This window comes from Cupressus sempervirens, chromosome 2 (genome assembly GCF_028749045.1).
Source record: "Cupressus sempervirens isolate cs-2001-9-10 chromosome 2, ASM2874904v1, whole genome shotgun sequence".
Classification (NCBI taxonomy): domain Eukaryota; kingdom Viridiplantae; phylum Streptophyta; class Pinopsida; order Cupressales; family Cupressaceae; genus Cupressus; species Cupressus sempervirens.
In genome coordinates, this window is record NC_143119.1 from 100,981,553 (window position 1) to 100,994,783 (window position 13,231).

The window sequence follows — 13,231 nt, forward strand, 5'->3', positions numbered from 1 at the left end:
AGATTCGGTCTCCCGTTGAGTAGAAAGAGATTGAGGACTTAGTCATGGAGAAGATGGGTATTTGGAAATACTCCCCTGCTCAGATGCAACCTCAATTCCATGCAGATCTTTTTGCCAAAATTCAAGTCAGATGGGAGAACACGGTGCAAATTGTTAAAGACATCTTTGAACAATAGCTGAAATAGTCAAAACCTAATTTGACTAATGCTGAAGTAAAGAAGGCAATGAAACAACATGAAGACAGAATGATTCTAAAGCTTAACTCATTCTTTATATTAATGAATAACATAGAATTAGTAGTTAAGCATGCCTCAAACATCTGGAGAGATGTATATCATCTCAACAAGCCATCAAAAGAAATTGTTATAATTAAAGATGATGATAGTAATGATGATGATGAAAACACTCCTTCCATCACAGTTACTGAAGGTGAATTGCATGCTCTAATGGAGGAAAAGGAAGAAGAAGAGAAGGAAGAAGAGGAGGAGGAAATAGGAGAAATGGATGAAGACAAGGAGGAAGAGGATGATGAAGATGATCTAGTCAGAATTGCAATAGAAGCTATTGCATCATTTCCTCACACTCCACCACACACTGTCACATCTGTGGAGACAACTTCTACTAGTGAAATTGTGAGCACAACAACAACATCGATTGCTCAATCTTCACCAATCACCTCCCACCTCCAAGTTTTTGCAATAGAAGTATCAAGCACTTCATCTATAGAGCTAACTGTTACCTCTTCAGCTACTGAGTTAGCTCCCTCTGTATCTGCATCTTCAATTTGTGCATCAATAAGTTCTATAATTTTGTCTTCATCAATTCCATTAAGTTATACACTTTTGTTTTCATCTGCATTGTCTACATCTACTTCGATTCCAGTTAGTTCAGACACTTCTATGAGCATTCTACCAAGTGTGGCACCATTTTTGGGAAGTGTTTCAATTTTTGGTCCAGTTAGTACTTCTATTGGCATTCAATCCTTAAGCCCTATTCCATTTTTCACTACTAGCCCTTCTATCTCTGTTTGTTCCAAAGGTCAAACCAGTCATCACTGAAGTAAAACCAAGGCAACCATTGAAACTTATGATCACTAGAAAGAAAATTGAAGAAGAAATTGACTTAGACATAGAGATAATAATACCTAAGATTGACTGTGAGACTGCTACTATTGGAGAAATGAGATTAGCCAGTCAACTCATAGAGAAGAAAGCTATGCAAAAGCAACTAAGGTCTGAAAGGGATAAGGAGTATAGAATAATTGAAACTGCCAAGAATATAATTACAGATGCTATAGCTATTGAAGTGGATTCCACTCAACATATTTTGATTCAGTTAGAAGAGGTTGTACAAAAATATAATGAGGACTCCTCTGGATGAGAGAAGCTAATTGAAAAGGCTGAAAGGAAGTTTGATACCAAAGTGCTAGAGCATATTGCTCAGCAAATTGCAATCAAACAAGTGGAGTTGTCCACTTTTTGGGCAATTTTGAAAATTCCTTTAATAATGCAGCATCACTTTTTGCAAAACTTTGTGATATGTCCAATTTTACCAATGAAATAAAGGAGAAGCTAAATAAGATTGATGTTGACATGAAATCCAATGCATCAAAGTTGCAGGTTAACCCCTCTTCCAACTCCTCTCATCACACTAAGGTGAAATATGTAGTAAAAGTGCAAGTAGAACTTCTAAGAGAAGAAGCAAGAATAAGAGCAACTTTGATTGATATTCAGAATATGATCTTGCCAATAATGGATACAATGCAGAAACATATTGCTCATTGCAATACATTGGTTTAGGATCATAACTTCTCAGTGGCTGACCACATGATCAAATTATTAGAAAAAGTGCAGATTGCTCTCTCTACCTGCAAAATTTTGCAAAAGAATTGGGATACTTCATTCACCCTCATTCTTAAGGTACATCAATAATTTCTATCTAATTTTGGTGTAACTATATAGATAGTACATGTAGCCCTCTGGCATTACTATCAAAAAGGGGGAGAGATTATCAGCTTTAGCAAAAAGGGAAATTTTGTATATAAGGAGAGATATCAGTATAAGTGAAAGGGGGAGATAGCACTCAATAGAGTCAGCATGTATATGTGTATAGCTATGTACATACGTATCTTTGTATATACATTATATGTCATCAAGGAGATATATGTAGAAATGTATATGCAGTAACTTCACAAAGATCAATTTTGAAAAACCAAAACTTAGTGAGTTAGTTTATGTACATATGATTTGGCTTACAAGTGTTTTTTCACTAATGCCAAAGGGGGAGATTGTTGGCATTAAATTAGTATTGTCATTAGTGACAACACTTATCCATATCAGTATAGCTACCGAGCTCAACACTTAATTCTCTACTCTCACCGAGCATTCTAGTATTAACCAAGCTTTGAAGAGTTCATCAATGTACACCGAGAAGACAGTGGCTACCAAGGGAATAGAGGCAATATGAAGATCAACAATGTCTACCGAGCTTCACAATGTCTACCAAGCAGTAAGCTTGTGTCATGCAGATTCTATGTAAACTGAGCGTTGGGAGAATTAGTGTTTACCGAGTGAAGCAAGGTAAACTCAGTATCTACTGAGTCACCGTTGGTCACTGAGTTCAGAACTACATCGAGTGATTAGTATGGATCGAGCCTTCACTTCTATCGAGTGCATGATGATGCCGAGTAATGCAGTGAACACCATGTATCAGAAGGTCACCGAGTCAGTTCAGTGAACCAGAGTTATTTACTATTGGGTCAACTTTGTAATGTATTTGTTCACTTATGTTTTGGCCGACCTTGCAGATTTGTAAATTTGAAAGGTATATATGTAAGGTGTATTGTAAGATATCATATGTATGAAGAGATAGCAAAGTAATAAGAAGTATATGTGAAAGATTATCAGCAGCAATTCAAGGAACACAGCAAGGTCAATACAGAGGTAGAAAAGTTATATCTATCACATGAGGTGATCAGTGCAAAAAGGATCTTATCAGCAATCAGTTATAAGAAGATCCACTTCCTTATCTTAACAGGTGAATCAGTTTTCTAAATCCTCTAACAAGGTAGACTTAATAGTCTTTGTATAAATCTCCTAACCGAGTACATACTTCATTGTATGTTTGCAAATCCTCTAACAAGGTGGACCTAGCAGTCCTTTGTGCTCCTAATAGGGCAGATCACTAGAAGTGGTCAATGTAAGCCTTAACAAGCCAACTTTATGCTATAGTATTGAAGTTTAGTGGATATCATCCCCACCCCAGTTTTACTTTCTATTTGGAAGGTTTTTGGGTCACCAAAATATTGTGTTATTTTCTGTGAAGAATGTTTTAACTTTCAGTATTAATGCATACAGTATCATAGATTGGTTTGTGACTAATTCAAAAGAAGAATTTAAGGTTACTGATTCACCCCTCCCCTCTCAGTAACCTATCATATATTGAATATTTCCAACAAAGGGACCCAAGTTTTTATGCATTTACACTATAGGCATATTTCAACTCATTGTTTTAGCATTTTCATTGTAGCAATTGCATAGCCTTGTTAGCATCATTTTGTGTCATTTTGCATCATTTTGTTTCATTTATTGCATATTTAGTTCATAGCATGATCATTTCAAGAGCACTTCTAGGAGTTGTATTTCACATATAATCCGCATTTTAGTCATAGATCTTGCATGTTTCATTCTAGATCTACATTTTTAGCAATATCCCATTCTAGAACTGTCACTAAGATGCTAGTCTGAGAGCTATTTTAGTAGTTGTAATTAGGGAGACATGAGATGCTTATAGAGATTACATTATGTTGATGATATCTTAGGTCTAGTATAGTTTTTCATCAGTCCACTTGCTTTGTATAGTAAGGTTTCATGAATACGTGTTCTTCCTGTGTACACATATATATACATATGTATGTGTTTATGTGTGTGTGTGTGTGTGTGTGTGTGTGTGTGTATACATACATACATACACACACATATGTCTGTTTCTATGTATGTATGTATGTGTATACACTTAAAAATTGTCAAGTCAATTAATTAAATATTTTAATTTTTTATTAATAAAATCTCTTCTATTAACTTTAATCAATTATTTAATTTATTAAGTTAATTCACTTTTTCCTTAATTAATTAATTAAATACTATATATATAATTAATACTTTTCCATGTATTAACTTTTATAAATTATTCAATTTATTAAGGTTAATTTGCTTGCTAATAAATAATTAAATATTTACATATTTAATTAATATTATTCATCTATTAGTATTAATAAATTATTTAATTTATTACACTAATTCACCTAATTCAATCACATTATCCTAAGTCTCTCAAATGATTTTATTATGTAATTTATTTAAATTACTTAATTATCTACTCACCCAAATGACTAAGTCTTTCAGTCCACTTAAGCAATCCAAGTCATGTGCCACCTCATAGTTGCACCAATAATGAATTTGAATTAATTATTAAAAATCATATTTATCCTCACCCATGTGTCCAATTTTATGGGATTAAAAGAGGAGATGTGGCCTTGATTAACTCAACCTCTAAGACACAAGTCTCTAGGAGACTAAGTTCTCTTCCTCTTCCTCTACTAACTTGGAGTCAATCAATCGACCTCACGCAGTCAACAAGTACTCATGACACACTTGTCCTTGGAGTTTTCTCTAGAGCTAGAGTCCTCTTGATGAGATGACTGTCAAGTGTCTTTCTTTTTCCTATTTTTCCTCTCACAATTCAACTAAATCCTTGATTTCCTCCATCTCTTCAATCAAGTCAATCTCATCCATCCATGTGTCCTTAATTATCTCTCCAATGTTAGATGTTTCCACCTAGCTTGGGGTCTGTCCAAAGTCTATAAAATGAACCTCTGTCTCCTCATTTCAACATCTAACTTCATACTCAATTTTAGCATTAGAAGCATTCTAGAGAAATCTATCATCCATTTTCATAATTCATTTGCAGCATCATCCATCTTCATCATTTATTTATTTTAGGATCATTCCATTTGATCTTGTATTGAAGTAAATAAATCTTCAACATCTTGAAGCAATCTTGTAGAAGAGAGTTGATCAAAATTTGAGGGCTCACAAATCAAGAAGACTCGAGACTAGGAGGACAATGGAGACACGTTGCATATGCTAAGGAAAGGTAAATATTTTATTTTGATTTGAAATCCTTCATTGTGTGTACGTTTATTAGCTTATATTTGATATTCAAGCATTGACACATAAATTTGCATATAGTATCTACATATATAGAGAGATCTTATGGATTGTGGAGATCATTAGAGATCTGCAATTTCGTTGTCATGCCCTTGTGATCTCTATATATGTATGTATGTATATACATATGTATATGTATATATATATATATGTGTGTGTGTATATATTCTACATACACACATATGTGTGTGTCTATCTATGTATGTATGTATATAAACAAAGAGATCTTGGCACAATGGAAAAACAGTAAAACTCACTCAACAGGAGCATGACCATAGATGCAATGGCAACGCCTATTGGTAAGTAGATTCCTCTTTTTCTCTCTCATTTTTCATGTGTTTATTTCACTTGAACTATTATTTCTCAGGGGGCATTTTGTAATACTGGATACATTTTATGCAGGGGGCGATGAAGACATTCCTGGATGTACCTATGTTAGATGTACGAGAATCACTAAAGAATTGTGATGAATTTCTCATGAGCAATGAAGATGGACTTCCCCTGAGAGGAGCAGGAGGTGATGGGGATATTCTAGGTACTTTAAGGATTGATCCTTTCATAAATATTTTAGATGTTAATAGGGAATTTAGATGTTAGGGGGGGAATGAGCTTCCACCTTCACATTGTTGGCCCTGATTAGTAGAGAATATTAAACTATTATCGAAACCAAGTGAAGCTCAACATTAACCTATAATTGCATGGCAACTAACTATGTAAATCTCTTGGTTTTAAGCAATGCAGAAGGACGTCATAGTTAAATATACAATCTCAATTCATATGCATATGACATCAGGTGGAGCTGAAAAATATAACAAGGTTTTTTTTTGTTAGAGGTCCTTAATTAGGTATTTTAAGTTATAGACCATCACCTGAACATTGTTCATGATGGTTTATAATTTTAAAAACTTAATAGACCTATTAAATAAATGTAATCATCTTGTTTTTTTTAGCTCCTCCTATTGTCTATGCATATAGAACATAACTGCACGTGCATCCTCGATTCAAAGTGACAGAATCTTATTTTGGATGCGATGGAAAAATGAAATACACTAGAAGATGGGAAAATGATGTCACTTTTGTAGGTCTGGAACCTTTTTTTACTTTAAAGATTGATCCTTTCTTAAATATTTTAGATGATAATAGGGAATTTAGATGTTAAGGGGTGCAAATGAGATTCCACCTTCATGTGGTTGGCCCTGATTAGTAGAGAATATTAAACTATTCTCAAAACCAAGTGAAGCTCAACATTAACCTATGATTGCATGACAATTGACTATGTAAATCTCTTGGTTTCAAGCAATGTAGAAGGGCGTCATAGTTCAATATGCAATCTTGATTTATATGCATACGACATTAGGTGGAGCTAAAAAAACCCAATAGGTTTGCATTTTTGTTAGAGGTTTGAATAGACCTATTAAATAAATGTAAATGGGGTGGGTTTTTTCAGCTCTACCTATTGTCCATGCATATAGAACGCAGTTGCACGTGCATTCTTGATTTAGAGTGGCATTCATAAGTTTATCAAATCAATGGCATGATGTTAATGGGGAAGTTATTAATGGAATGAATGAATTTTAGATGTCAATGGGGTGGGGGCAATGAGCTTCCACCTTCACGTGGCTGGCCCTAATTAGTAGAGAATATTAAACTATTCTTGAAACCAAGTGAAGCTCAATATTAACCTATGATTGCATGACAACTAACTATGTGAATCTATTGGTTTTAGGCAATGCAGAAGGACACCATAGTTCAATATGCTATTGTAATTCAAATAGCTTTAAAGTTCTAAGAATAGAACCTTATACGCAATTATATGTGAATGATAACCAAAATAGATTGATTTGATAACAAAAACATGCATCCACACAGATGCCACAGCTATAAAGGATACACTGATATCAATTAGCACTCGTATGACAAATGATTACAAATAGCCATTTACAAACATTTGTAAGACATGTCAAATCTTTGTCCCTTGTATTAGATTAGTTTTTAACAGTTATAAAACCCTTCTAAATTGAGATACTCTAGGGGTGTTAACTTCTTAAAAGAATATGGAAATTCATCCAACTTCACCTCAATAACATGCTTTGGGGACCAAAGGCAGTATGGTGGTTATCAATTTGCAATGTTCCTCCCCATGTCCCTCAAGTGATTGTGCATTCTTATCTGACCATCTTCATTCTCCTCAATAAGCCATCTATTGAAAAGAGTTCCCCAACCAAATGTTCCATAAAACTTAGCATCCCATGCTACAATGGCCGCACTTCTTCCTTCTCCAATGAAGAAACATTTTGCATCCAAGAACATCTCCTTCTCTTGCTTCCCTAGAGCATCATAGCTGACTTTGAGCCTCTTTGTGATGTCCTTGTGGGGAATCTGGGAATATGTATTGAACATTTTCTACCAAATATTTTTCTAATAATCCAACAAACTAGCGTAATTATGGCAACTTGTTTCAGCGGATAGTCGTTGCTCCCATAGCATTGTTGTCACATACCCATCATAATTGTGATAGACTGTTTTGATGAATATTCGTCGCTCCTACAACATTGCTTTTGCATACCCATCATACTTGCAGCATCTAGCTCTGACAATTAGTCATCGGTCCAATGATAGACTAAAAGCTTAATTCGTCGCAATTGCAATGGTCTAGTGTTGCAATTGGGACGACATGAAGATGAAATCTTGCCCTTGCCTTGTTCCAAGTTACAACAACTTTATCCATTGCAATTGCGATGGATACCCTTGCCTTCATAATTTATGATAGCAAAAGTACGACGCCCATCCGATGGGAGCCAACTTGTGGTACTGTCACTTGGGAAATGGGTTGCAATAGCCTACTATCACAATTCGGGCCCAAATGTAGTAGTCATGGTTTGTAGCCCATGTCATTTGTCTAGTAGATGTCCCATAATTGATGTAGAGTTTTGTGTGTCACTTTCCAATTCAATAGGTATGTTTTCAAGCTCAAGGCTAGTTGAATTTGGGTCCTCATGGTCACTATGAAGTGTACAAAGCATATCTAAGAGGTCAGTAGTAATATCAAGAAGTAGTGATAATGCATACTCATCAATTAGAATATCCTTTTAGTGAGGGTCATATTTGATCTTGTGTATGTGAATACATAATTTTGAACATAATTTCTACCAATGTAGCAATCATAAGTCTTCCCATGTGTATTAAGTCTACAAATTATTAAAATACCTAATTCTTGTAGCCTATGTGGAAAAGATTTTGCAATCAATTTTATATCTTGAGGGAAGTTGATTGTGTGACCACTATATTTGTATTGTCCAACATGGGCATGACTTACTTATAATATTGGATTAGCACATGCCATGAACATCTCTTCTACTTATGTGAGAACCTTCAAAACATTTGGTTGTTCAAGCACATCCATATTATTTGCTACAAAAAAGAGATGTATTTATTTCTCAATAATACATCTCCTACAAGCAAGACCATTACTTGTAGAGCAGGCATGCATACCATGATAGTGCTCATTACATATATGATGTGTATAACTTGGACAACACTAAAAGTCTAGTTTTAAATGTCTTAGTTGCCCTATGTTGTAGAAGGTGTGTTTGAATGGGTGTACATGGTTGACTAGTCTAGGAGCTTGGAAGCTTGCAAGTACAGAGAGTTTGGTTGTCTTGATGGTTGGTGGGGGTACTTGTTGCATGTGGGCGAGTGTCCAATGAGCACTTCTTCTTCATGGAGAGCATAATACAAGTGACTTGTCTTGCGAGATTGGATGTGAGAGGAACTACTTTAGAGTGGAAGTTTTCTAGAATCATGGACATGTTTAAGTGGAGGTAGAGGGATTTGTGCAGGAAGATGTGTTGAAGTGGGAAAAAAGGGATTAAACTATCCTCCCTACAAACTATATAATTGACCAAAATTCAAAAACTCGAAAACATCATGGATTTTTTTTTTTCTAAAAATTTCAGCATTTGATCTTCATGATATGCACAGCTTGTAGTCAAAAACAACAAAAAAATTGAAAAAAAATCCCTACGTTTTCATGAATCTGGAAAGAAAATGACTTTATTTTGTCTTTAGTGCATTTTGTCTAGAGATTAGCCATACCGAAAAAAAGGTTAGTTGATTTAAGGAACTAGTAGAAGGGTGGAAGTGGGAATAGAGTGTACAAACTCAGAGTTTGGTGGGAGCGGGATGTGCATTAGATGTCATACCATGCACTTATTTCTTCTCTATGGCGAGCATAATAAAAACAACTTCTTTCATGAGTTTGAATATCAACATGCCTTATTTGGTTGAGCTCTCCTTCTAAATCTTGAACATTTGAGCTCATTGGGTGAATTGCAAAGGAGGAGGAAAATAAACGATCATTATCTTCGAACCTTGAAACATTATAGAAGCGTAAGAGAAACTATGCTAGCAACAAAAGATGATGTCATTATTGTAGCAATGCTTAAATTGAAATAGTAGAATTTGTGTTATAAACTATTTACAAGTAAGGCTTTTCTTGTTAGATTTGTGGGCTGTAGGTTTTAGTACTAATATAAGTTGTTTACAATGAAATAGATCATGGCCAAGATTATACAATTATAAGGCCTCAATTAGACCGTGTCATCAAGTTGTCCCTCAAGTGTAACCATAAAAACAAAGTCATAGTGTGTGGAGTAGAAAGTACAACTAAACCAAAATAAACTAAGACACATAACCATATAGCACAAGTAGTGTACCTATTAGATTTCATATGGCAGCCATAAATACAAGTTTTACTTATAGGTAGTGTATGTAACAAGTTTTGAAGGGGTCTTCGAACTCTGTACATAGATTGATTGCATAAAAATGGACTACCATAAATACAAGTTTTACTTATAGGTAGTGTATGTAACATGTTTTGAAGGGGTCTTTGAACTCTATACATAGATTGATTGCATACAAATGGAAGTCCATATGGAGTAGGAAAGAAGGAATAACTGCAAACGATCATTAGGAAAATTTCAGTACTATAGAGGTGCTATTTTGCACTTGGAAGGCATAGTGTAGGAATAGTTTGTAACAAAAAGTCCATTTCATCTAAGACATCAAACTTATCGATTTCAATAATTGTTGATTTTAGTCGTGCTTCATTTTTTACATGTTTCCATGTTGTTTGAGAGAGTGAAACGATATTGTAGATGTTTAATAACCTCCTCTACACATGTCTTTTCCTCACCATTGAACTATAATATGTATAGTTTTTTAGCAGAAATTCCAATGAGTTTAGTTGTGGCTTCATCAAAAGAAGTTGTCCATAATCTATCTATGGGGTCTTCAATGTTGACTTGAAGAACGTATCTATAGTTATAATATGAAAAAGTAGCTACACACTTTGACCAAAACCATTGTCCTTCAGACTCTATTTTTACATTGTTTTTCACAAACAAGTTGGACCAATACTTGTGCTCAAAGTTATATTTTATTACTGGGTTGATATGGCATCATATGATTTGTTGTTTTATAGATATAAGAAATAAATTTCAGCCAATTATAAATGTCATTATCAACAATAACAATTTTCAAGTTAGAGCTATTAGTATTATATAAAAAATCTTGAATGCTAAATAGACAAATGCTATTACAACTATGAGAATGAGTTCAAATATTAAGTCCTTTCTTGGGATTTTAAAAAAAAAATACTAATCTTTCTACTTGTAAAAAGAAGAAGACCCTTTAAAAAATCCTTCATAATTACCATATAAATTATTTGTATTGAATTTATCCTTTTAAAAATTATTTGAAAAACACCAACGTTCTTCGGATAAGGTTTGCCATGAGATATTGGCTCAATTTGTTTTGGAGGTTTCCAAGGATGTGACATGTCAATATGTTCCACGGAGACCGTTTGGTTCAATGTTTATCCACTCGACGACAGCCATTCTATCGCTGTTTACGAACAGATGGTTTTGGTAACTCTATGGACTATACATTTCTTTATTTTTCCATTAACTCCCCCAAATCAGTGGGCTGCAGCAACCTTCACCATTGAAGACACCAATTTTGGCTTATAAAACGGAGGAGAATGAATTCTGCAAAGGAGAAGAATCTTTGATATTCGGCAAGATCAGAAGAGAACAAGCCATTCATCTCGTTTAGTGCAAAAAAAATGGCAGAAACAGGGGATATTCATGGGGAGAGAAGAATTATGGTGGCTGTGGACGAGAGCGAAGAAAGCATGTATGCCCTGTCATGGGCTCTCGATTTTCTGTGCATTCAGCCCAATGACACCATTATTCTACTGCACGCTCAACCGCTTCCTAAGGTCTACTCAGCTATTGATGGTACGCGCTCTGAAAGGCTTCTATGAAAATTTCTCAATCTTTTTCAAGTTTTCCATTCTGATGGGTTCAATGTTGTTGTGAACATGGTGTTTTTGTGTCTGGTCAGGTTACATATTCACATATGATCTGATGCAGTCCTTGCAAAAGTGCCAGGAGAGAATCACCGAAGATGTATTCCAGAGGGCCAAACAAATTTCCACTGAGAAAAATGTACAAGTACGTGTGATTTTACAATTATGCTCTGTTTCTCGGTTCAATTTGAGACTATTTTGTATCAATTTGGAAACAAAACAAAAATTCAATACGGATTCCAGAAATTTGATGTTTCAATTTGGAAACAAAACATAAATTCACATACGGATTTTGTTGTGTTTTCCAGATGTGTTTACAGAGCAGAGTGGCTGTGGGCGATGCGAGGGATGTGATTTGTGAGGAAGCAGAGAAAGTTGGGGCAGACTTGGTTGTGATTGGAAGCCATGGCTATGGTGCCATTAAGAGGTCCGAGATTATTATATATAATCAAGAAATTCTTGTGTTAATTGGCTTTCAGTGTAAGGTACAGAGTTTTGACAGATGTGATGTTTATGTGCAGGGCATTTCTGGGAAGTGTTAGCGACTATTGTGCTCACAGTGTGAAGTGTCCGGTTATGATTGTGAAGCACCCCAAGAAGAAATAAGACGAAAATTGATCTTCCCTCATTTTCTCTGCTATATTTGAATGACGGATTTGTTTTCTGTAATCTAACTTTTTTCTCCCTGTAAATAAGTGACTCGGATTCTATTGATTATTGATTATGTATTCACAAAAAAAATAGGACATGTAAAGATGGAATTTGCTGGCTTTTTTAATGTCAGTCGTTTCATTTGGTGGAATTTATCGAAATGGCATTCGACTGCAAATTCAACTGCAATGTGTACAAACCATATGTACATTTGAAATGAAGATTTACATGTTTTTGTACTGAAATTTGTTGATTAACCTAATTTGCAGTTTAGAATGTAAATATTTCTTCTTAGACAAGTCTCGTGATCAATTTAACAACTCTAGAAAGGGTTTCGAAACAATGAGCAAAAGATGGAAATGATGTTGATAATGAATAGAATGGTGCTATTAGATTTAGACTTTATACAATGTAATGTGATGCAATATAGACATTGGTGTAGTTTGTTGGAAGATCTAGTTGATATGGTTGTCGTGCAAAAGAAAAGAGAAATAATAAAGATGAGTTGATTGATTTTTTTCAAAAATTAATTAACTAGCTATATATACCTCTATATATATTACGCCGAGAGTAATCGTTCTCAAGGCGCCTATTTTTATTTAATCCCAAAGTTATTTTAATCGAAGTTGGGATTAATGAAAATAAAAATAGGCGCCTCGAGAACGATTACTCTCGGCGTAATATATATAGAGGTATATATAGCTAGTGGCAGTCGCGGCGCAATAGGAAAAATATTTACTTTTTATTTTTTATTTTGATTAGGTTACTATAAAATTGTTAATTAATTTTTAATTAGAGTTGTATGAAGTTAGTATAAAATTATGCTTCAAAATATTTTTAAAAATTTAATATAAGGAGTTTAATATAGATTAAAAATATATTTTTTATTTTTGGGATATTGTAATGTAAAATGTTATAGTCATACATAGATACATGGTTAGGGACAAAGTTACCATTATAGTTAATGTTAACCTTAGGGATA

General features: G+C 34.4%; 1 protein-coding gene across 1 annotated transcript; it reads left to right on the top strand.

Annotated features, from left to right (window-relative positions):
- The first annotated feature begins 11,135 nt into the window (after window positions 1–11,135).
- Window positions 11,136–12,494, top strand: LOC149571230 (universal stress protein PHOS32-like). Its single transcript, XM_089812801.1, has 4 exons — window positions 11,136–11,527; window positions 11,634–11,743; window positions 11,907–12,025; window positions 12,120–12,494. Exons 1-4 carry the CDS (start codon window positions 11,353–11,355, stop codon window positions 12,202–12,204), a joined length of 489 nt encoding a protein of 162 aa, XP_089668927.1. The 5' UTR covers window positions 11,136–11,352; the 3' UTR covers window positions 12,205–12,494.
- Window positions 12,495–13,231: the final 737 nt, after the last annotated feature.

Excerpts from the sequence above, each read along its gene's own strand:
- LOC149571230 (XM_089812801.1), top strand. The coding sequence starts at position 11,353 with ATGGCAGAAACAGGGGATATTCATGGGGAGAGAAGAATTATGGTGGCT. Across the intron at positions 11,744-11,906 it reads CCACTGAGAAAAATGTACAA|ATGTGTTTACAGAGCAGAGT; the intron begins GTACGTGTGATT and ends TGTGTTTTCCAG. Across the intron at positions 12,026-12,119 it reads GGCTATGGTGCCATTAAGAG|GGCATTTCTGGGAAGTGTTA; the intron begins GTCCGAGATTAT and ends GTTTATGTGCAG.